The sequence below is a fragment of the Moschus berezovskii genome, chromosome 24, assembly GCF_049115385.1.
Source record: "Moschus berezovskii isolate FMDL1 chromosome 24, NW_MosBer_1.0, whole genome shotgun sequence".
NCBI lineage: Eukaryota > Metazoa > Chordata > Mammalia > Artiodactyla > Moschidae > Moschus > Moschus berezovskii.
This window is the reverse complement of record NC_142483.1, coordinates 23678727-23703419: the sequence shown is the minus strand read 5'-3', so window position 1 is coordinate 23703419 and position 24693 is coordinate 23678727. Positions and strand designations below refer to the sequence as shown.

At 44.7% G+C, this 24693-nt stretch overlaps 1 protein-coding gene across 3 annotated transcripts in view; it reads left to right on the top strand.

Moving 5' to 3' along the window:
* The window catches only part of ADAMTS9 (ADAM metallopeptidase with thrombospondin type 1 motif 9), a 172582-nt gene extending 148184 nt beyond the window's left edge, over positions 1-24398 (top strand). For all 3 annotated transcript variants that reach the window (XM_055414264.2, XM_055414265.2, XM_055414262.2), the window contains 9 exons: positions 1468-1662; positions 3027-3159; positions 3361-3455; positions 3571-3665; positions 3760-3893; positions 5693-5784; positions 10999-11103; positions 20610-20704; positions 22606-24398. In XM_055414264.2, coding sequence (XP_055270239.1) covers positions 1468-1662; positions 3027-3159; positions 3361-3455; positions 3571-3665; positions 3760-3893; positions 5693-5784; positions 10999-11103; positions 20610-20699 — 939 coding nt within the window. In that variant the 3' untranslated portion in view covers positions 20700-20704; positions 22606-24398. The remainder of the gene's footprint in view (positions 1-1467; positions 1663-3026; positions 3160-3360; positions 3456-3570; positions 3666-3759; positions 3894-5692; positions 5785-10998; positions 11104-20609; positions 20705-22605) is intronic.
* Positions 24399-24693: the final 295 nt, after the last annotated feature.

Sequence of the window (24693 nt, the reverse complement as noted above, 5' to 3'; positions counted from 1 at the left end):
GCCCGAAGATGTTCTGCGTGCCTGTGGCTGGGCTGGCTCCCTCCTCTCTCTGGGACCCCGTCAAGGGGAGCCTTCCCCCTGGAAATGCTACAGGAGTGGCCATCCATGTGGCTTAATGTGATAACTCAGGAGACAGCAGGGAAAAGAGACACTGGTTTTAATAGCAAGTGAGAACTGATGGAAGCTATGGTTGTTGTCGTTGTTTAGTAGCTAAGTCATGTCCAACGCTTTGCAACCCCATGGACAGCAGCCTGCAAGGCTCCTCTGTCCATCGGATTTTCCAGGCAGAGAATACTGGAATGGGTTGCCATTCTCTACTCCATAGGATTTTCCCTGACCAGGGATCAAACCTGCATCTCCTGCATTGGCAGGCAGATTCTTTACGACTGAGCCAAGAAGTTATGATCCCTCACCTCGAGGAAAGCAAAACACCACGTGCTGCGTACAGTTTCCAGGGTTCATCTGGCCCTTCTTTGACCTTGAGAATCCTGAAAGTCTACCTTAATTTTGTGTAACACTTTTACAGTGAGTGGCCAATTATTTGGTGACTTTTCCCAAAAGTATCATCAAAACTAAATTTGTTGGTTAATTTCTGTTCTCTTTCTAAAACAGTATATTATATAAAATATGTAGCTGAGGAAGTTGAACACAATCTAGAAATCTTACCAATAACCAACTAAACGTCCCATCACGGAAGGGAGCTGGGACACCTGTGAAAAACTTCTTTTTTCTCCTTTTCTGGCTTGTTTGGGTATTTTTAGGTGCCATATAATTATGGCAGAAGGCCTAAATGACTGCATGATTTAGAGAGAGAGTGAAGGAGAAGCGGAAAGGTAACATTTAAGTCAAGATACTGGATTGGCCAAAAAAGTTTGTTTGGGCTTTCTTCTACTACAAAACCTGAATGAACTTTTTGGCCAACCCAATACATAGCCAGGGAGACAGGAGGAGACTGAGCAGAGTGCAGATGGGCAAGCATCAAGTAGGGAAGGATATTGTCCCACAGTCCTCTTTCGGCAAAGAGCCTGGATTTTACACAGAGGGCGTCTCCAGCTCTCTCTGCATCTGATCGAGTCACTTCTCTGACGCAGTCATGGTAGGTTCAGAAAAGTGTGATTTGTCCACCCTTGTAGAGCTGTGGATGCTGTAAGTGGACCCAAAGACAGCCAGAGCGCCTCCCCCACCTCCTTCTCCCCTTGAAAATCCAGAGCAGGGGCTTGAGGTGCCCTCCCACGGGGGACTGTTTGGGGGCGAATATGCAGTAGCAGTGCGGCTCCTGGAAGGCTCCTGTAGGACTTGCACGTCCCCTGAGTGCTGGGGGCTGCTGCCTGTAGTGCATAAGAAGCTAATAAAGAGTGCTCTCTGCCCCGTTGTCCCGGGGTCACCATTCGATGTGGAGGTCAGGGGCCTATTGTGGCTGCCCCCAGGCCCTGCTCCAACCTCTGCTCTCTACCCGCCTCTTCCCAGTGCTCAGTGACCTGTGGAAAGGGCTACAAACAAAGGCTGGTCTCCTGTAGTGAGATTTACACTGGGAAGGAGAATTACGAGTACAGCTACCAAACCACCATCAACTGCCCGGGCATGCAGCCGCCCAGCGTCCAGCCCTGCTTCCTGCGAGAGTGCCCTGTGTCGGCCACCTGGAGAGTGGGCAACTGGGGGAGTGTAAGTAGACAACTGGGTGTTCACGGTGGCAAGCTGCTAGATCTCAAATCCTGACTTAAACATACCTTACCTGAGCTGTCCTAAGTGACTGCCTCCCAGGAGAGCCCTGGGAGAGAAACAGGAGTTAGCATCTTGAAATGGGCTGATAGGGAAAGAAGGCTTCTCTGATTGTTGGGTCTGGTGCTTAGAGCAGGGGCCAGGGGTGGGGGTGGCTAGCCCTGAAGCCAGACAGCCTCCATCCGATTCTTGGTTCTGCCACTTCCCAGTTGAACAGCCTTGGTGGTGATTGTTTAGTCACTCAGTTGTGTCTGACTCTTTGTAACCCCGTGGATGCAGCATGCCAGGCTTCCCTGACCCTCACCATCTCTCAGAGCTTGCTCAAATTCATGTCCATTGAGTCAGTGGTACAGTCCAACTATCTTGTCCTCTTTCATCCCCTTCTCTTCCTGCCTTTGATTTTTCCCAGCATCAGGGTCTTTTTCAATGGGGCTAAGTTCTTTGCATCAGGTGGCCAAAGTACTGGAGCTTCAGCTTCAGCATCAGTCCTTCCAATGAATATTCAGGACTGATTTCTTTAGGATTGACTTGTTTGATCTTTGGACAAGGTGCCAAATGTTCATGTCTGTTTGCTCCCCTGCAGAATGGGTTATGAAGAGGAAATGAATGTTCATGCATAAAAACCACTTGGGTTATAATGACACCTTTTTAAGTTCCACATGTTTGACCACAATTTAAAATTAAAAAGCACTCAGAACTCTTGTCTTTCCCCCAATAAGGGTTATAGAAGTGTTCACTGTTGTAGCTTCTGTTGCTAAGAAGCCTGTTTGTCCCTCTGAATCAGGAATTCTTGGTTGCGTTAGGATTACAACAGGTAAGAATATTTGAAATTGAAACTGCCTTAGAAAATTGCCCCAGCCTCCTGGCTGCTGACTATGAGACTTTCACTGATGCGAAGTGATGATCAGGCAGACGTTTGGGACCAGTTGAAAGTGATTAAGGTTTCAATCGTGGATCCACCATGACCTTAAACAAATCTCCTCGCATTTGAGCCCCAATTTTCCCTCTGTCAAAATACAGTAACGCTAGTACTATCTCATAGGGTGATTGCAAGGCTTAGATGAGAAAATTATTTATTTCTCATGTGCTTGAATACCTATGTAGGTACATAAGTATGTGTGTACGGGCATGTGTGTATAAAACTCAGCACGAAGGCTGGCCCACAGGAAGTGCTGTCCACATATCAGGTGTCTGTTTTCAGCAGCACGGGGCTCTGAACAAGCCTCTAAGCGCTGAGCTCCATGCCTCGGGAAGCCCAGGCCCCCAGGTTCCGCAGCCCCATCACTGGCCCCACTCTCTGCTTCCAGTGCTCCGTGTCGTGTGGCGTGGGAGTGATGCATAGGTCTGTGCAGTGTCTCACCAACGACGACCAGCCCAGCCACTTGTGCCCTGCTGACCTGAAGCCGGAAGAAAGAAAAACCTGCCACAATATCTATAACTGTAAGTCAGCCAGCCGAAGCCACCTTTCTGAAGCTTGAAGAGCAGGCCTCACTGACGCGCTTGCCTGCCCTCTTCCGGAACAGAGAGTTTGTTCTTGAGACACTGGCCCCACGCTGAGCAGTGTGCACGTGAATGACGTAACCGCCCCGCTGGCAGCCGCTGCAGACTCCCAGCTCACGTTCATGGATTTGTTTATTCTAGGCGAGTTGCCCCAGAACTGCAAGGAAGTGAAAAGGCTGAAAGGTGCCGGCGAAGATGGGGAATACTTCCTGATCGTCACAGGAAAGCTCCTGAAGGTACTCGTCCGAGCTCAGTCACTGCGTTCACACTGCCTTCAGAGCCGGCAGCCCTGGCTGCCATGGTCCCATTTCCGAGCCTCCCCTGGCAGATTTTGTCTGGTCTGTCTTTCAGGTCTTCTGTGCCGGGATGCACTCTGACCACCCCAAGGAGTACATGACACTGGTCCACGGCGACTCTGAGAATTTCTCTGAGGTTTACGGGCACAGGTAGGAGAGCTCCAAGCTCAGAAGAGCCCAGACCACCTGGAGATCCCTAGAAACGCCTCCCCATCCTCACCAGAACATTCTCTCTGTCATATAGGTTGCACAACCCAACCGAATGCCCCTACAATGGGAGCCGACGTGATGACTGTCAGTGTCGGAAGGACTACACGGCAGCTGGGTTCTCCAGCTTCCAGAAGGTCAGAATAGATCTGACCACCATGCAGATCATCAGTAAGTCCCATAGAACATTCTGGGGCATGTGTCCGTGGGTCTTCCCATTCAGGCTATGACACATCCTGCTCAGGGGTTGGGCTGAGGCCCAGAGGGTACGAAAAGGAACTTACGATCCAGGGATGACAACCCTGGTCTAAGCAGCCTGAAGGTGGGGTTTGCTCCACCTTTGATCACTGTGGTCCCCCCAGTGCCTGGAAAGGGCTGAGCAGTGGGCGGTGCTCCATCAGATTTGTGACAAATGGACAGAGGAGACACAGGCACATTAAAGGGGTGCCATCATAGTGGGGAAGTCAGGGCAGCGTCTCCCAAAATATGACATCGTAGTTGGGACCTTAAGGCCAAGTGGGAGTGAGCCACGTATTGAGTTAGGCAGAGCAAGCATGGGAGCAGAAGTTCTGAAGGAAGAAGTTTTAAAGGAGCAGATGCAGACTCTGAAGCTATGAAATTCATGCAGCAACATTCACCCCACTCTGGGCTCCCACCAGCAGTGTATACACACGGGCACATGCACACACACACACGCACACACACACACGCACACACACACACACAAGCATAAAACTAATTTGCTCTGATGGCCGATTTACAGAAGAAAAATGGAGGACAGAATTACCTATTTTTTAAACTAGCCTGCCCGTGGGCTGATTTCATACTCTGGCTGACACTGCATTTTTGTTAGGGACATTAATCATAGGAGTGGTTCAAGACAGATCAAGTATCCCAACCCGTTCCCTCGAATGGAGGGAAAATAGAAACAATGAATAATTAAGGTTTCTTCATTAACATTGTCCCTGTAATCTTGCCTTGCTTTCCTTTGGAGGTAGATTACACTTGATTTGTACCGAGATATTTTTAATTGCCTTCAGCCAGACTGATGAGGGCTAAGGGCAGAGTCTGCAGTTTTCCACTTAAATACTGCCCCAGCTGAGACCCAGAGCTTCCTGGTGCTGAAGCTGGAAAAGGCAGAATGGGGGACTCAGATTTCCCTCCCACAAAACTGCAGAAAAGATTGAGGCCTTCTCTTGCTATTCCCAAAAGACAAAGCAGAAAGGTTTAAAAAGCTGCCTCCGGTCTCCAGTCCCCACCAGATTTTGCAGGATTCTCAGTAAGTCTCCTCCCGAGCCGCCTTCCCCACTCTCCCAGCTGTTCTCAGATCCTACCCGAGGGTTAAAAACGCGAGCATTGTTTTTATTGGCTTTTTTAAAAACTACAAGTTAGCCCCAAACTTGAGAAACTGCTATTAATATTTTCAAGATGTGGGTTCTAATTGCTCCACATTTTGGCAACTAGACTGCCTGGGCCACAGGAGGACAGCTGAGCCTCGGGGAGGAACTGCTAAATAGCTGGAAATGCTTGGCTGGCTGATTTCCCCAGTCCTGCAGCCTCCGAGGCGGCCGCCGTCTACAGGAGGTTCACAATCATCCAGTTACACTGCATTTAAGCGAGGTGATTCACACATTTATTTACATAGGAATCAAGTCCAGAGTCATCTGAAACCCCTTTTTTTGGCTTCCATACTCTGAGGAGACAGACAGTGCTGGTAAAACCCAGGGAAGGAAGCTCTCGGAACCGCAAATATAGTGACTGGGGGAGCGGGGAGCAGAGCAAGCGTACATCTGGATCCATTTGCTCACTAATCATATTTTGGATTGGTTTTTTTTTTTTTTAATTCCCCATACCCTCTTATGACTTCTCCAACTCTTCTTCCCTTCTGTCTCCTTGTTAATATCTTGTCCAAACTCTTTCTCCTACTCTCACCTTTCCCCCACTTCAACCCTCTCTCCAAAACCCCACAGCCACTGACTTACAATTTGCCAGGACCAATGAAGGACATCCCGTCCCCTTTGCCACTGCTGGGGACTGCTACAGTGCCGCCAAGTGCCCACAGGTACGTGCCAGGGATGCCAACCCATCGCCCCCAGGGATCCAAACCCCACCCTGGCCACCCCACCCCCACCCTGGGCTGCATCTGTTTCTGCAAATGTAATCAGAATGGCAGCTCAGGCCTCACAGATGCTCCCAGCCTCTCAGCTCCTAGGGGTGCTTCCTAAGGAAATGGTCAAGGCCACGAGCCAGACTTCTGCATTGAGCAAAATGCATCAGTGATCATGGTAAAAACTTATAAACAAATCAGATATCAGATGGCAAGCTTTGGTTAAACAGACGATGATGTTGGTAAATGTTTAATGATTGGCTCTCCAAAGGATGGAGGCAGGGGGAAGCAGTGGTTTATAGCATTTGCCCATTTCTGGGGTGTCAGTTTTCTCCCTGACTGGCTTCAAGTCGTCAGTATCCTATCACAAATAGAGTTAGGGAGAGATGCACACGGTTGTCTCTCAAAAGGCAGTACAAGAAGATTCCAACACTCTGCTGGCAGACATTAAAAATTCTGAATATTGCATGACACAGAAAAACTGTCAGTCCCGTTTCCAGTGTATAAGTGTGCAGTGTCTGCAGCAAGAAGTGCGAAGCTGTCTCCTGGGTTCTGCAGTCTTACCCATTCGACAGTTGCACAGGTTTTTGCCTCCTTAGAGTTGTGACTTGTTAATTTATTGCCTTTTGAAACAGGCTGTTATAACCATCCTTGGCTCACTTTGCCAAGTAGGCATCAGTCTTTGCCTGAGGCTTCTGCAAGGAGAGGGCAGGACACACGTAATGAATTAGGTGATTCTGGACAGAAGAACCTGGCCCCAGTTTTTTTCGCTGGTTTACATGAGGTCTTTAAAAAGCTGTTGTCACACTCCGTGCTGGAAATCTTCGTGTTGCTGTGAGCCTTCACAGGTTCTAGGAATTGGGACTGGGAGATGCTCAGAGTGCCAGGCACTGCCTCCCCAGGATGCATTTACACACAACCAGAGACCATCCAAAGACAAACACAACTGAATTTTCTTTTAACGATGTGTTTTCTCGGCCCCAAGCTTTAGAAAGTATTGCTAAACATTTTAGAGAAGTGAAAAGGAAGCTCTCAGGGGAGAAAGAAAATAAACAAAGGACAGAATGTTAAAAGGGGCCTTTTCTCCATTACCCAGGAATTGAAAACTTTTGAAGTGCGGTTTCTTTAGAGCACTTGATGACTTCAAACACCCCATTCGTATGGGTTGCATTTAACAGCTTATAGATTGGCTGTCCCTGCCCTTTTCAAATGCCTCAGGATTTTCTTGTTTCGATATGTGCATCTTTGGGGAAACTTAAGTAAATGAGAGGTAATTTGCATTCGATTATTTTAATAACTCAGAGACAAAGGAACTGATTGACTTGCTAAATCCTGACACTAATGCAGTTGCTAAGTGAGAAAAGCAAAGCCAGTGAGAGGCTAACTTGTATTTTTTCCAGTCCATTCTTCAAATCGTGTCAGATACTTTTAGAATTCAATTCCTTAGAAGTTTATTGAGCACCAGCTATCCTGATGAAAGGTGGGAGTTTTTCAAATCACTTTCCTGGGGAAATGCCTGTAGAAAGCAGGACTATGCAAACTGCTCTGGAGCCCTGCTTGTCCTCTGATCTGTGACTGCAGAGATATCAAAGCAGAGCAATTCTGTGTTTGACAATCTGCTTCTTTTTCCTCCTCATCCACTGCTGTTGCTTTAAGGATCTATGTATCATTAAGGGTGGGTTTCCCAAGAGCCCTCGACTCAAGATGCAGCCAGAGTGTATGTTGTTCTCCGGATCACAGTGCATGTGGTTATTATTACTGATGCTGGTGTTATGAGTGTCTGCTGAATGTTCACTACACTTGAGACACTGTGCTAAGCATTTCTAAATCAGTGTAGCATTTAATCATCCACAGCATCCTGTGAGAATGCTCCCTTTTTCCAGATGAGGCAGCTCAGAGGTGTGGAGAGGTCAGGTAACTTATCCAAACCCATGCTAGTGCTCGGTAGAGGCCAAATTTGATGCCAAGTACATCTGAGTCCGAATCCATGACAGCAGACGTGTCTGGCTGATTCCGTTTTCAGACAAGACTTGTACAGCATACACCCTTGTCCAGCAGAGAACAAAACCTCCCTTTGTCAAAGCTACATCTTTTGCTGACCTTTCTGGAATATCTAGTGTGTGCATGCCTTAATCACCTTTACTCTTAAATCAGCAGCAGGAGATAGTAGCTAAAACTCTCATGCCCTTTAGACCCTGAAGATAAGGCCTGTGGGGACAGAGATATTGTGAACTGGAGCTGGAAAGGACAGTAGGTCGACACGCAACTTTCAGAGTGCTAATTATCAACTAGGATGCGGGCTAAAAATGCAAATCCCTGACCCTGAAAAGGCCAGAGAGAGAATAAGAACAAAAACTTGTTTTATCACCTGCTCTGAAAGGGCAGATCTAGCCAGCATGTAATCCGCTCAGCTACATGCTCAGACACTGAACACGGGGATCATCCTGACACATCCTGCGGCTAGAAGCCTGCTCCTTCTAAGGACTTTGACGTCAAAGCATATCACGTCTATCTTCTGAGATGTAGGCTAGATAGTCAGTCTTCATGGAAAACAGGATAGGGAAGGAAAGAAGAGGATGTCCTTGGCAATAGCGAGGTCTGGGTGTTGTGATCAGTGTGGATGCCCTCTGCGGGAGAGAAAGATTAGGAAAGTAAGAATTGGCCAGGTGGGCTAATGCAGCATCCAGAAGCCAATGTCTAAGGAGGCTTGGCAGGGAGGCTTTTGAGCTCCGGTGTGACCGCAATCACAGATACCTGGGTATTGAAGTCACTCAACACGACAGCCACTAACATCTGTGTAGTACTGTCGTAAAACAAGTTCCAAAAATATTTTAAAACATCACCTACTCTCTGCCAGGTAATGGGCTAGGTGTGTCATACCTTCTGTAATTCTGTCTTATTACCCATTTTACAGATGACCTCAGGAAGGGTAAGCCGTTTGCCTGAGATCACACTAAAGGCAGAAGAGTCAGGATTCTGGGATAAATTCCTCCCCCTGACCACAGTACAACTGATGTTTGGGGCTGGATAATTCTCTGTTGTCGGGGACTAGGCTGTGCCTTGTAGGATATTTAGTAATAACCCTGGTCTCTGCGCATCAGCTGCTGGTGGCTCACACACCCACCAGCTCTGACATGGCAACCAAAAATGTCTCCTGAGGTTGCCAGATTTCCCATGGGGGCAAAAATGTCCTCTGATGAAATCCACTGATTTAGACCGCACTAAATCCTTCCTTCCCCTCTGTGAATAGGAACGCTCTTTGTTCCCAGTGTACGGACGTAGGATTTAAGGCCCCTAAAGAGTTCATAAACTGTTTAGAATTTATGGAACCAACATGGAGAGAAAACCTCCAAGTTACACCTGATCCTGGAAGTCTTCATGGAAGAGCTTGGATGTAATATTGATATTTATTAAGACTATATCAGGTCTTTCTGATGGCTCAGCTGGTAAAGAATCCGCCTGCAATATGGGAGGCCTGACTTCGATTCCTGGGTCAGGAAAATCCCCTGGAGAAGGGAATGGCAACCCACTCCAGCATTCTTGTCTGGAAAATTCCATGGACAGAGAAGCCTGGCGGGCTACAGTCCAGGGGGTTGCAAAGAGTCGGACATGACTGAGCGACTAAGCACAGCAGCAAGACTATACCAAGTGCCTCATCATATGTTACAGGCCATAACTGATACAAGTAAGCAAAGCAGTGCCAAGTCCCACCCCTCAATAAGCTTACTGCTATATTGGAGAGAGAAAACTAACACTTACAAAACAATAAGAAAATGCAGGACTAATATCAAGATTTTTGAATATCTGTTAGGGACCAGCCATACAGTCCTCAGCTAACTTCATTTAGTCCTCACTATACTACTCTGATGGAGAAGGCAATGGCAAGCCACTGCAGTACTCTTGCCTAGAAAATCCCATGGCCTGGTCGGCTGCAGTCCATGGGGTCGCTACGAGTCAGACAAGACTGAGTGACTTCACTTTCACTTTTCACTTTCACACACTGGAGAAGGAAATGGCAACCCACTCCAGTGTTCTTGCCTGGAGAATCCCAGGGACGGGGGAGCCTGGTGGGCTGCCGTCTATGGGGGTCACACAGAGTCGGACACGACTGAAGTGACTTAGCAGCAGCAGCAGCATACTACTCTGAGGAAGGCACTCTTCCATTTTACAGATGGACAAACTGAGGTTCCTACAGGGTAAATCATCTGTCCACATGAAAAAGCCGACTTTACACTTAGGTCTGGTTAGGTGTGAGCCTCCACCTCACTACTCTCTTTGATGTATTTAAGACCGTTTTGACAAAAAACTGCATCCTAAGGCTGAGAGAGGAAGCTTTCACCCACTGTCTGCAGTTCTTGCAGAAAGCGCACTTTTTACTCCCAAACTGCTCATGAATCTGTTTAAGATGCCTTTGTGGAGTCATTTTTGCAAGCGAGAAATACACAGAGACAGATGGAAAAGGCAAGAAAGGCTCTCTGCTGCACTGTTTCCTTGGAAATAAAAATGGAAACACCCGAGGCCACGCTTGGAAAGGAATCCCACAGCGCAGCTGGGAGGTGTGGGTTCCCTGGGCCTGGAAGCTTGGCTGGCTGGTCCCTACCTTGGTCCAGCGCAGGCAGCGCGCGCCCTCTGCAGGCTAATCCCGAGAACGCGCCGCTCCTTTGAAGTCTCGCCCCGCTGTGCTTAGGACTTGGCGTGATCAGCACTGTGGGGAGCTGAAGCCCAGGAAGCTTTGGCAGCGAGATCTTGTTAAAAAAATTACACTGTGGCATTTTGTTCCTGTAGGAATCTGATAATTGTGAGCAACATCAGGATTGCTGTGTTAGGGACGCGGAATAGCGGTGGTTGAGAGTGAGGACTTTGAAGTTAGGAAAATGTGAGTTGGGCTTTTAGTGTCTCCTGGAGAAGTTAATCACTTTCGCCAGGCCTCCCTGTCCCCATCTGTGAAGAAAATCCCCTTCAGATTGCTCTTGCAAGGATGGATGAGATGATGCATGTAAAGTGCCTCGTTCAGAACCGCCCCCCACCACCGCTACAAAGAACCCTCAGTCATTAGTTAGCTATCATAATGAATTAATATCTTTCTCCAGGTTACCTTTTTATTGTGTGGGACCTTTGCTCAGGATGTCACGTGGACTAAAAATCTTGTTCACTGGCCATTTATTCCAGGGTCGTTTTAGCATCAACCTTTACGGAACCGGTTTGTCTCTAACTGAATCTGCCAGATGGATCTCCCAAGGGAATTACGCCGTCTCTGACATCAAGAAGTCCCCGGTAAGGGTCCCCATGGCTTGGAGGATGAGTTCTGTTTTCTCCTCCTCTTTCCCTCCCTCTGAGGCTATGGTGCTAAAGGAACCTCCTCAAACCATTTTACAAAGTGTCAGGAAGAAAATTGAGGACATAAATGGAAGGTTAACGCGTGGACAGGTGAGTGGAGCAGAGTCTTGCTTACCCTTCTGATGAATTCTTTCCAGAGATGTGAGCCTGAGTACCACGGGAGCAATTAGAAGGATGCCTAACCAGGAAGCCGAAAGCACTCAGCAGCCTCTAAGAGCGCGTGTGGCTCAGATATCTTGCAGTTAATTAACCAACGTGCAATTAACCTATACGAGCTTAGGGACAGTGATGTCTGTTTCAGAAGAAATGAAATAATACAAAAAGGGCTGGAAAAAGGAGTCATTCATCAGGAGGGTTTCTGGAGAATGAGAGGAAAAACTCACAGGCTCTACAAGTCAGTTCTTGCTCTAAAATCTGGCTGTTCATGGTGGGATCACCCCAGAGCACCCAAATTACCTGGGAGCTTGTTGACAGTGAAGATTCTGGGGCCTCAGAGCTTCTGAGCAAGACCTACAGCTGAGCAAGCTCTCAGATGGACACTCTGAATCCACTCTGGTTTGCATATGTTGCTCAGCCTGGAGTTATGTTAGAGTCACTTGGGATAGTTTAAGATGCATGTACCTGGGCCCCATCCAGATTCACTCAAAGGGAATCTGTGACAGGGGCAGAATATGAAATTCCCCAGGGGTGTCTAATGTCTAAGGTGGGGCAGGAAGCGCTGCCCTTTCCAGCCAAGAAGTTACGAGGATGCGGGGCAAGAGCCGACACAGGCAAATGGGAAACTTACAAGGTGTGGCCTGTGGCCCCAGTCCTGCCACAGCTGGGACCTCTGTCTCAGGGTCTCCTCAGAAAAGGAAGTAATGGAGAGAGAAGAAGAGGACTAGAAAGTGGGGTATTACTCCAAGGTGAGGTTGCCGACAAAATACAGGGTGCCCAGTTAAATTTGAATTTCAAATAAGGAAGATTTTTAATTTTTTTTCTTTTTTTTTTTTTTCGATAAGCATGTCTAAAACATTGTATGGGACATACTTTTTCTTTTAAAAAAATGTGTTTATCTGAAATTCACATCTGACTGAGCATCCGGTGTTTTTATTTGCTAAATAAAAATCTATCAAAATCCGAATATAAAGAAACAGCTCAATCAGCCTGCTTCCACCCAGGAAGAGAAGAAACATCAATTATGATGTTCCAGGAATATTTCAGAGGTTTTTTTAGCTTCAAGGGTTAAATTTGTGTCTTTGAGGAAAAAAAAACAAAAAAACTTTTCTCTGTGAAAGTCAATTAACTCCTTCAATTCTGATTTATCTACATGGCTATATTGATTGCTTATAATTTAATCATTAATTTTTTTGCTTGTACTGAAAGAAAGAGAACCAGGAGACAGCACACTTGCTGTTCTTTGCAGTGGGCCCAGAAATTATGTTCTTATGTTCTACTATATATTATGTTGCAGTGACCAAGAGAGACAAAAAAAAAATGCATTCCCTCAAACGTGGTCATACTTAAACCATGATTATGTAGAAAACCATATATGTAAATAGGGTTGAAACCTTAGTTTCAATTTTGTTAGTGTCTTTGCAGTGTTCATCCAGAACCTAAAAATAATTGCAGCCTGGAGCACCACCTTGTGGAAACAATGATCACCGCCCTGCCGAGATGGGCTGGTAGTTCCCCTAGCCTTAGGGGGAGGTTCCGCCTGTGCTGAAGGGAATTGGTTTCACAATTGCCTGTCAGAAAAAAAATTTTTTTTAATCTTGGTGTTCCATGACAGCTCAGAGAGACAGCTCAAAATTAGTCTCAAGGCTCTGTCGAGCACTCCTTATTAATCCCCAAGAGCCAGAACTAAGCAATCTGTAGCTCCTAGCAGCCCCCAGAAATGAGGCTTTGTGTGCCTGACCTGCTGTGTGGTCCACAGAGCAGCATCCTCTAGGGATGCTCCGTGAAAACAGGCTTCCGCAGCCTAAGACACTTGGGGGAAAATTGTATATTTTATTTCCTTCTGTAAGAGTCACTGTTGCTGCTGCTGCTGCTGCTGCGTCACTTCAGTCGTGTCCGACTCTGTGTGACCCCATAGACAGAAGCCCACCAGGGTCCCCCGTCCCTGGGATTCTCCAGGCAAGAACACTGGAGTGGGTTGCCATTTCCTTCTCCAAGAGTGACTGTAACCATGCGTGTATTGAGGTTGGAATAAAGTGTACAGGAAGGAAACCTGTGTGCTTCTATTGAAGCCTGCATTTCCCTAAATCAATGGTTCTCAAACTTGGGCCAGGACTTGCTAAAACACAGCCAGCCTGGGGAGGGGCCTGAAATGTACATTCCCAACAATTTCCTAGGTGATGCTGATGCCCTGGTCTGGGACCACATTTTGAAAGCCACTGACCTAAGTTAAACCAATCACAGAGCCTTCTCTTCAAAGTTAGACCTTAATTTCCCCATACTACCATTGTTCCATACAACACACTTTGAAAAACTGTGTCACATCCTGCTCCCACCTTGCCTTACCACTGTCTTGCTTCTGAGGGGCTGAAGCCGGTCTGCTGTATTTTGCACAGATCCTGGCCTGTCCTGATTGACTCTCCAAACAGCCCTGCTTTGATTCAGTCCTCTCATAGTCACGCTTCACTTTCTTTCACTTTTCTGCCAGAAGCACCAGAAGGAAAAACACAATGGAATCCTCCATTTTCTAAACCTGCTTGGTGATAAAATGTTTTCCCCCAAGAAAAACTAAAGGAAAGCTCTAGTCATTCAGGGTAAAACTGAATTACCAGAACCACTGGTAGAATGGCTACACGGTCTCACCAATAGGAACAGATCTGGTGAAAATAAGTCTCGGTGTCAGGTTCATTATTGGCTGCCTGTATATGTGTAGTGGGAAGAATTCTATTTTTTTTTTTTTTACTGATAAGGATTTTTGTTATTGAAATAGCCTCTATTATTGAAAGAGCCTCTGTTTACTGGACAGTTTACATGCATTCAGTCCCATTCCTCCAGGTTACTAATTGAATTCTTGGGAAAGCACTGAAATCAAAGCCCACAGAAGCCACAGAGTATAGAGGCCCTCCAGGCCCTTAAGTCAGATTGCCTGACATGCTTTTACCAGCTCTGCCATCGTGGCAAGTTATATAACGTCTCAGGGGCCTCAGTTTCTTCATCTATAAAACGGGTATCATGATGGTCTTACCCAGTTGGGTTCTTGAGGAGCAAAAATGAAATAGATAAAGCTGTTTGCATGTCACTGGACAGGCAGCAGGGGCACAGTAAGTAAAGCTGTTAATGTTGTCACATTTTCTCAGGCCTAAGGCTTGCCATAAGGTTGCAGAATTGGTCACGGTGGTGAAAGATGCAAGCTTGCTTGTGATGGGAGGATGGGACTGCAGCCTGAGCAGAGAGGCAGAGCCTGGACCTGGCTGGTACCCACCACACCATGTGGATTTTGTCCACACGGGTCCTTCCCCACCCAGGACTGAGGCATATGGGACGCCTCCTGGGTCCAGGCATGGGCTTCTAGACAAATGCTTTGACTGTACCAAGTTTCTGCTCTGTGGGTGAGAGGCAGCCAGACAGAAAGGGGGGAATTTGGCCCACCTGTAAGATCGGAGAGAAAAGGTTGGCATCCTGAGCTCCTCTGCCAGTGACATTCTGTGCTTCCCCAACTCATGAGTGCACTCAGGATGTGAGAGGATCCTCAGCCCCCATCCGGGAGAGTCCCCCCTGCCACCACTCTCCCTCCCCGAAAGATGCCCATTCTCAGAGCTACTGTCTCACCTTCCATCCTGGAGGAGGTTCCAGAATGGCCTTCAGAGCCAGGCAGTGACGGCAGGTTCCTGTAAGCAGGAAGGGAGGGGTGTCCTTGGGTTTCTGTGCTGCTTTGTGTTCCTAGGGGATGGAACAGGGTCTGAGAGGAGCTGGGAGCCGGTGTTTCTGAGGGCTGGGTGCCTGGCCCTGAGGCCTAACCATCACTGTTTTTCTGAGGGAAGGGCTCTAAATCCAAGAATTACTTTGAAATTAAAAATTAAAGTTGTATTACTATATGGGAGATGGACTCAGTTCCTGTTTATTTTTTTTAATCTTTCAGTTCATGTACAACCAATGGAGTTTAAGTAGCATGAGATAAATGTGTGTGTGTGTGTGTAGCAAGCAAAGAGTCAGTTCTCTTTTATCTACTATAAGCTGCATCCTAACCCACAATTCATTTGTGAAAATTCAATTATCCACCAAGTATAAAAATCATACATTTACTACAGACAGGTGGAGTGAAACTACCTTTTATATATGTGTCCATTTTATTCTGTATGATCCCATAGAAATTAGATACTTATACATTGTGTGTGTGTGTGTACACTTGTGTATGTGTGATTAGGACTTTATTTGGGAAAAAAAAACAAATACTGTTGTTTTTTTTTAATGGGCTGTTTCACTCCCAGTAGCTCCAAAGAAATGTAAATAACCACACTTTAATCAAAGATGTGCTGGCTTTCCTAAATTACACGAATCAACCTCCCTTGGTCATATTGACTGCAGAAAGCAGAGAAAAAGAGTGAAACTATGAACTATAAACTGTTCTTAATGGAACAGAGTCACTCGTTTTAATTATATGTAATAGCTCAAACTCTGCTAACAAAATATTGTTGAAAAGAGATTTTTAGAGGACCTGCTTTAATGGAGAAATAAAAATTATTTATAGTTAATGTTTCATTGTATGAGAGTGGGTACTTCAAAAGTGCTGGAAAACATACCTTTTTCTCTGAATAGGCACTGTTTCCATGACAATCGTGTTTATGCTATTTATTTTCTCAGTACATATATTTTTTATTCTGTACTAGAAATAAGTGTTAGTTCAACCTTTACGTAAATGACATTAATAGAGTCCTAGTTAATGAAATAACATGAACATTGCAGAGCTTGTATCAGCGATTTTATAATTACCCAGACTATTCCTTATCTCCATGAGAACAGGCTATGATGGAAATTCACACATTAAAAAGCACCATTATGACAGTGATCACTAATAATTGAGCACGTACATTAGGCCAAGTGCTATTCTGGGCACTTTATATGGTTTCTTTCATTTGCAGCAAACGTATAAGGGGAGACTTGTATTATCCCCATTTTACAGATACACCAGAAAACTGAGGTTTAGAGAGGTTATTTAAAGATATGATGCAAGTCTGAGGCAATCTGATCTCTGCTGCTGGGGAAGGAAGTTTGGGTGAAAAAAAAAGCTTTAATGAGACAGAAGGCGTTTCTACTATGTCAGCATCTTTAAGGCCACCAGACCTATATAGTTCAGCCTAAGGGAAAAGTTCCTGGCTAGAAAGCCAGTTGCTCTGGCATCAGATCTAGTTGATGATGTCAGACTAGCTCCAGAACTAACATGGGCCCCTAAAACCAAGACCCAGTGGGGTGATAGAACTCAGCCTTCCAACTTATTCTTGTGCGTGCATGCTCAGTTGCTCAGTCATGTTTAACTCTTGTGACTCCTTAGACTGTAGCCCACCAGGCTCTCTGGCCGTGGGAGTTTTCAGGAAAGAATACTGGAGTGGGTTGCCACTTTCTCCTCCGGAAGATCTTCCTGACTAAGGGATCCAACCTGCATCTCCTGCGTTGCAGGACCAATCTTTACCACTGAGCCATCAGGGAAGCCCTCCAAGTTAATCTCACTCATAATCAAAAGCATGCAAATTTTTTAAAGTGAAACTTATATGGTTTTTTTTTCCTTCAAAACTGGCAACTATTTTTCTTTTTTAAATAAGATTATCCATTTTTTTCAAAAGACTTCCATAGTTGGGCCATATGAATCAAATATGGCCCAGAGATCCTGAAATCCGCACACAAGTATGACTCACACCAGCATTAGTCCCAGTGGAGAAAAACATCTTAGAGGCCAAACCTTGTGCAGGAGTCAGGGGTGGAGGGTGGCTCATATGACATGGTGATTTACAAACTGGGATGTGATGCCACAGTTAAACAAGGGGTTTTTCATAGCATGGGGAAGGATTAAGGGGGCTGATTAGCAGGGCCATTTGAACTGCAGCTCACAGAGAAGAGCGTACTTGTTCAGCCTTCTTCGACTTGTTCAACAAATGTGTGTTTAGACCATTCATTCAACAAATGTGTGTTTAGGTCCTGGGGACCCTAGTATTCTAACAAGGCACTGGCCTTGCCATCGTGGGGCTTACATTCCAGGGGGGAAGACAGACATAAAGAGAGAACTACCCCCATTTTATAGGGTGCTGTGCAGCTGGTAACTCAGTCAGAATGATTTCTCAGAGGAAGTAGCCTCCTGGCTGAGTTCTGAAGAATTTACCAGACAAAAGCTGGTAAATGCACATAGAGTCCAGTTCACACAGAGAGAGAGTGGGCAGAAAGTTCCAGCTGGAGGAGCCACATGTGCAAAGGCCCTGTGTTAAGAGGCATGTTAGCGGAACAACCCAAAGAAATGCAGAGGGAAAGAACAGAGCGAGACAAATCCAGACAGGTAGGACTGTACAAGGCTAGAGACCAGGGTTCAGCAAACCTTTTCTATAAAGGACCAGATAGTAAATATTTTAGGTTTTGCCATCCAGGAGGTGAAAATCATGGATATTACATATGTATTTATATGACAAGAGTGAAAACAAATTTGCACAAAAAATGTTACTGATTAAATCCAAAGCAGAATAATAATTGAGTGTAAATTTTTGTTATCCAGAATCTACCAAGGAAATGAATGAAATATTGAGAAAGGATAACATTTTGTTTAATCAGTGTTCTCTGTTACCAAAATTGCTTCGAAGTGTTTATTTGTTAATACTGATCTGCAATGAGATGTTCTGTACTTCATCTTTATGAATGTCTTTTTGCAGAGATAGGTATTGCCAAACACTGCTATTGTCTACAACCACATCATTGTAATTGAGCATATTCATGCCTTGGCAGCTGTTGGTGGAGTTCCGTTAGATTTTGCACTTGGTATTTGCCTTTCTGCACATCATTACATTACAGATGAATCACTTGTACTTGAAGGTGAGATGGAAGCTCTCCTCAGTTACCTCGTTAGATGGATTTTGAAGTATGAAATTTTCCTTTGCACTTACATCCATGTCCAAAAAATGCTGCTGAAGCTGTAGTTCACACTCACGAAGTATATCCACTATAAATGTATGTGGAATAGCAATAAAGCTTCTCATTTTTAACATTTGACAGACTGGGAAGTGTACAAAGCACCTTAACATGATTTATGATTCAAACAATGTTAGTTGTTATTGAAATGACTTTACCACAGTGTAACTTTTGCCTTTAAGTGCAGTTTTTCCCCTGTAATTTTAGCTTCAGTTCATTAAGAAACAGTATCAAGTCAGCAGCAAAAGATAATGTCCAAAACCATTAAGTGTTCAATGACAGTGATTGAGAACAGTTCTTCTCGTTCAGAAAATTTTTTATCCTGTCCCTGAGCTCAAAATTCATGATAAAACTTTACCACTCCTAAGTCATCCCACTGCTGTATGTTAGGATAAGTGAGACTATTCAACTTCTAGTCCTGACCCCCAAATTCCCAAAACTGATGAAGATTAAGTCTATGATAGAAAAAGAAGTTCCTTATTAACACCATGGGTTCCATGACACTAGATAGGTTCTTGTATATTCCACAGTGAATAATCACAGGCTTTAAACATCTTACATTTTCACAAGCTTTGTAAATTGGTCCAAATAAAGCTTTTACTTCTCCACACATGGATCTTACCATTATTAGTTGTCAACACATCTTAGCAGATTGCTCTTCAGTTTTTCTAACTAGTATTTTCTCTATCTCTTTGACATACTGTCATCTATACTTGTCCCACACAGAGCATTCATAGAGACTAATTATTTGGTTCCTTCACAACTCAGCACGGTCTCCTCTAACAACTGGAAGAGTATCAGTAAAATCTATCTTCTCATCAAAAACCACAGGAAACCATTCCAATTTGCTTCGTTCTTTAATTCTTTATTGATGTGGCTCCCAAATGTCATTAAATTTTTGGGCAACTGGTCTTGCCAAAAGGATAACAGTGTTCAACAAATTGATTTTCTCTGGACATATGTCTTCTGCTGTTACAATTAAACATGATTTCATGAACTCGCCACCTAGTAGACTATTTTCTTTGTGTCGCTAACAAATGAGCCACTTGGATGCTTACATATTTTCATCTTTTATCCTTACTCACTTTGATTTCTTATTTTTGTGAAGAATTACACTATGATGAGATATTCTAAGTTTTCCAAATTCCTGAGCATTGCCTGCCTGGGAGTTGGGAATACCATGCACATGCTAAGTGTGTTGATATTGGTGTATAGTGTATTGCTTTAGCACAACTTCAGGGTCATTGTGTGCTTCCCTGTTGGCTCAATGGCAAAGAATCCACCTGCAGTGCAGGAGACAAAGGAGGCACAGGTTCAATCCCTGGGTTGGGAAGATCCCCTGAAGGAGGAAATGGCAACCCCCTCCAGTATTCTTGCTGGGAAAATCCTGTGGACACAGGAGCCTGGTAGGCTACAGTCCATGGGGTTGCAAAGAGTTGGACATGACTGAGCACGCACATACACAGTATCATTGCATGATGAATGCAGTGCTTTGCCATGTAAATGTGACAATAGAATAATCCATCCTGCTGTACCTTAAAAGTACAATAAAGTCTACTTTTTTTGTCTTTTCTTATTTTGACATACACTGGTTATAAAAAAAAAAAGAAAATGTTATAATACTGCAATACGCATGGCACTCAAAACATGTTAGTGTGTCACTGTGACTTGTGTGTGGAGTAGCAGTGTGAGGCTGTGAGACCAGCCACTCACCCAGCTGTTGTAACATGAAAGCAGCCACGACATGGGGAAAGTGAATGGATGTGGCTGTATTCTGATAAAACTTTATTGACGGGCCCTGAAATTTGAATTTTATGTTTTTTTCTATCAAGAAATAGTATTCTCGGTTTGCTGCTTCCCAACTATTTAAAAATATAAACACTGTTCTTGACACTGGTAGCTATGTCAATAATCAGGTTAAAAGCAAAGCATTTCTTTTGAGTGGTTTCCTTTGGTTCTTGATGAGTAGATAGATTTCTACTGAGACTCTTCAGCTGTGTGTCTGAGGAGACCATGCTGAGTGTGAAGGGACTAAAGATTAGTCTCCGTGAATGGTGTGTGTGGGAGAAGCGCAGGTAAGGATATTTCAAAGAGGGCGAGAAAGCACTGGGGCCAAAAGACTGAAGTGCACTCTGTGAAGATACAGGCCGTACGCACACGGGACACACAGACTGTCGTTTCTCAGCCCCTGCTTTAGATCGTGCTGAGGATGTTGGTCCCCGCTTCTACTGAGAAGTCCTACCTGCTGTGCATACAGGAATGAGTCCCCCTAAAGCCAGTTCAAGCCCCGGAACCATAGTAGCCAAGCAGGTGGACTAAGATGATGCATCTTTTTTTTGCAGGATGGTACCCGGGTCGTCGGGAAATGCGGTGGTTACTGTGGAAAATGTGCTCCGTCCTCTGGCACTGGCCTGGAGATTCGAGTTTTATAGTTAAGGCAAGTGTCTCTGTCCCTCTCTCTTTCTCGCAGGCTGTCTCTCTTGCCCTCTGGCTCTCTCCCATTCTTTGTGCAGTCTAATGATTAGCAAATGTAGGTGGGTCACTTGCCCCCAGACAGGGGAAGCCGACCCAGTGCTTTTCAGACTTGTGTCTCTTGCTCACCTGTCCTTGCATGCCTGCGGCCATCTGCTCTCCACCTTGGACGTGCGATCCCCAGACATTCTGCACCAGGTTCCTCTGCAGTGCTTATTAAGAATGCTGCTCCCTGGGCTCTATCTCTAGAGGTCCTGCTACGTTGAGTGGAGGTGGATCTAGGAATCTGTATTTTTAATGCAGGCAAGTCTAATGCAGAAGATTCACAGATCAGCCTTTGAGAAATCCTGCCAAGGGTATTACGAGAGTACTATTAAGAACAGTCGTTGACCCCTGACTGTGTGTCAGGCACCATGCTGGGTAGGCATTATTTCCATGCATCCTCACAGCGAAGCCACAGTCTAGCACTGTTACCCTCATTTTACAGACGGAAGCTGAGATCCACAACAGTTAGGCGGCTGGCTTAAGTTCACCGTGGATTTCCTTGGCAGAACCCAGGAGGGTCCTGCCCACAGCCAGTGCTCTCAGCTAATGTACTCTTCTGCACACTTGTAACTCACGATGTGATCCAAGGCCCAGCCTGATCTGTATCACGTAGGAACTTATTAGAAATGCAGAATCTCTGGCCTCATTCCAAATCTTCAAAGTCAAAATCTGCATTTTAACAAAAGCGCAGGAGAGTTTCCCTGTTAAAAGTTTGACAGTTCCTGTCATGACTATGTTATGCTGGCAAGCGCTCCCTCTGCTGGGCAGAGAAGTGAACTGATCACTCTTTTTCTCATCCCATTGCCTTTCATGTATAAGAGATGAGCTCAGCCAACTCATGCGACCCTCCTACATCTTCCCTCAAGCTTCCAGCAGCCCATTATCCTTTTTAGGCTCTTCAAGATCCTGGCAAAGGAGTATGTCTGACACTTGTGTATCAGTTTCAGTGTTTAATCATCTATATTAAAAATTATGAACTTAAGGTAGAAATATTTCCACTGCAGGAAGCATCAGGGGAAAAAAAAAAAGGAAAATGAAAACAAACTTACTGTCTTAAGTAACTGAGATGTCTAAGCAGTGGTCTGTCTCCAGGCATGGTTGGATCTTGAGGCTCAGAGTCATCAGGGCTCTTTCTCCATCCATCAGCAGTGCTTGCCTCTTGAGTGACTTCATTCTCGGGCAGATCATCTCCTCCACACCACAGTCCCTGGCAGTTCTAGGCTTACATCATCTTTACATCTCATGGCCCTGAGTAAATGTTCACCTCTGACATCTGTTTTGCACAAGAACTCTGGCTCTGATTTGTCACATGGCCATTTCTGAACCAGTCACAACGTCCAGGAGACTGGGATCATGTACCCACCTAGAGTCAGGTGACTGACAGCTTCATTTGAAAGAGGGATGGTTGCCAAAGGACCAGAAAGAGTTTGTCATCAGAAAAGAGGAGATGGAATAAAGGAAGGTGAAGTCAGGGGATCTCCATTTGATTTGTATTATATATATTTTATATCTAACAAAGTATATTTTATACATATCTTATGAGTAGTAACATTTGAGTGAGCAACATTCACATAATATTTACATGTCTGTACCAAAGGACTAGAAGAAAATACACCAGTATGTGAAGAACATTGTCTCAGGCTGGGGGGAATTGCAGGCTGGTGGCTTTTTATTTTATTCTTTATATATCCTTGAAATTTCCAGTTTCTTGTAGCAAGCATTATTTTTAGGTTCTATGTGTAAAAATTTCTGGCTTACCTGTCGTTGACTTGCATCATTTGAGATAGATTTACATTTCCTGGTTGGTTCATGTGCTTTCAGGTGCTCAGAAGAGGAAGCCATTATGGGATGGATGAAGGATAGTGATGAAATACCTCCACCTTAAAATTTGTGTGTGTGTGTGTGTGTATGAGAATTTGTGTGCCTGTGTGTGTGTACATATGCATATATATACTTATATACACACACATATGGATGTATATGTGTGTGTATATAAATGTGGAATAACCTAATGATGTAAAGTTTAATATTTATGTTTGAAATTATTTATTGTGATGTAATATTTTTGTACGTAAAATGATTCTATTATGACTGCCTTTCACGTTATTTCGTCCCCTGCAGTCAGACCACTGCATTTTACGTACTCTACATTATATGTAGTACTATGACAAAAGTGATCCTTTATTATCACGGTACACTGTTGTTTACTTTCTATCTGTAAATGTTTTATGTTACTTTTTTTTAATTGTAATTTTTTATAAGAAACAACTTAGCTACCATCATGGTGCTACAAAAGTTGTATGAGGATACTGTTGGCATTTCTAGGAATGTGTCATTAGCCAATTGGTAATTTAGTGATGTCACAGATTGTACCAGCTATTAATTATGTTAAGTATCTATTCAGTTTCATGTGATCTCTGGGAAAAAAAAATTGCTGCCTTGGTGCTAATATTGTGTGTATTTAAGTGATAATCGGACTCAGAACTGTAAACACTCTTATAGAAGGGAGAAGCCGAAGGACAATGGACAGAGTCACTTGGATAAAATAAGGCCAATTGTTTGCCCTTGTTTTTGGACATGGCTTCTTGGGAAGAGAGCGGGACTTTGTTCTTGTCGTTCTTATCAGCACTGTGCTTCAGTTAATGGTGCCTTCATCTCTCTGGTTAAAGAGAGGGTCCTTCAAGCAGCTTCATTGCAGAGTGACATTGAGCCGACGAGAGCCGCTCAGCGTTTTGCCACGATACTCTGAGATGGTGTCTATGCCAACAATTGCGACAGAGGGTGCATGGGGCAGGGGTGAACGTCAGCCTCCCCAGCACACCTGGAGAAATCCAGAACCGGAATCTTACTCATCAGGATTGCCTTTTGCATGAAAACTCTGGCTGGTGACTTAGCCCCTCTGAGCCATGAACCTTAAACCCTGTCAGCATCCATGGCTGCTGCAGTAATCGGCATTCAGGAGTAAAATGAACCGTGGAGTACAAGACGCCTGAGGCTTTCTTATCTTTGGATCCATTCATCTGTGGAAGTCCTGTTTGTTACTTCTTTCCAAAATGGAACTGCCAAAGCCATGGTCTTTCTGCCCTTCCAGCCTGATGGAAGAAGAGTCGTCACCCCTGTCAGACACTCGATTTGAGAAACCTTCCCACTTCCAAAAGCCAAAGAGATTAGGAGAAACCTGTCAGTATTCTCCAAACCCACACAAACTTCAGAGTGCTCCAGGAAGTTATATTCAATGTATGAATAAGTGTTATTCTCCTTTATTAATACATTGTGAAAATATACTGCGAATAAATACCATGACCACATCCAAACATTTGTGTTTCACGTGATTTCCGGACACTTGATTCAAGATGGGGTGAACATGCCTCTAGTTTTGTTTTGTTTTTTCTAGTTTTTAAGATAACTATATTGAGAAGAAATGCAGGCTTTCTTAATCCCATTGATTGCATTTGCCATTCTGGAGACAGATAAAGAGTGGGGACTGTCTCAAGGTTTGTCTTTTCATCACTTAAATCAGTTAGTTGAAGTAGTTATTCTGAAAATCAGACAAAGAAACCTCTTGTCTGTGCAATGGGGAAACAAATAACCAAACAGAACAGATTTAAGTGAGATTTGGGGGCTTAATTGTTAATATCATGTAACAATATTTCTATTCTAGAGATTGATGGTGTCCTGGAAAATGAGAGCTTTCCAAAGAGATCTAAAGAACAGCTAATAGTAAGTGAACATCCCTGTATGCGGGAGCCTTTACTAGACTGTTTTAGTTTGTTCTCAGAACCACCTCGTGGAGCAGGTAATAGACTTTCCATCATTTTTTGGATAAGCAGACAGAGCCTTTGAGATGCAGATGGGCCCACATTCACGTACAGTGAGTAAGTGACAGTCTCAGAAAGAACTTTGGCTCTG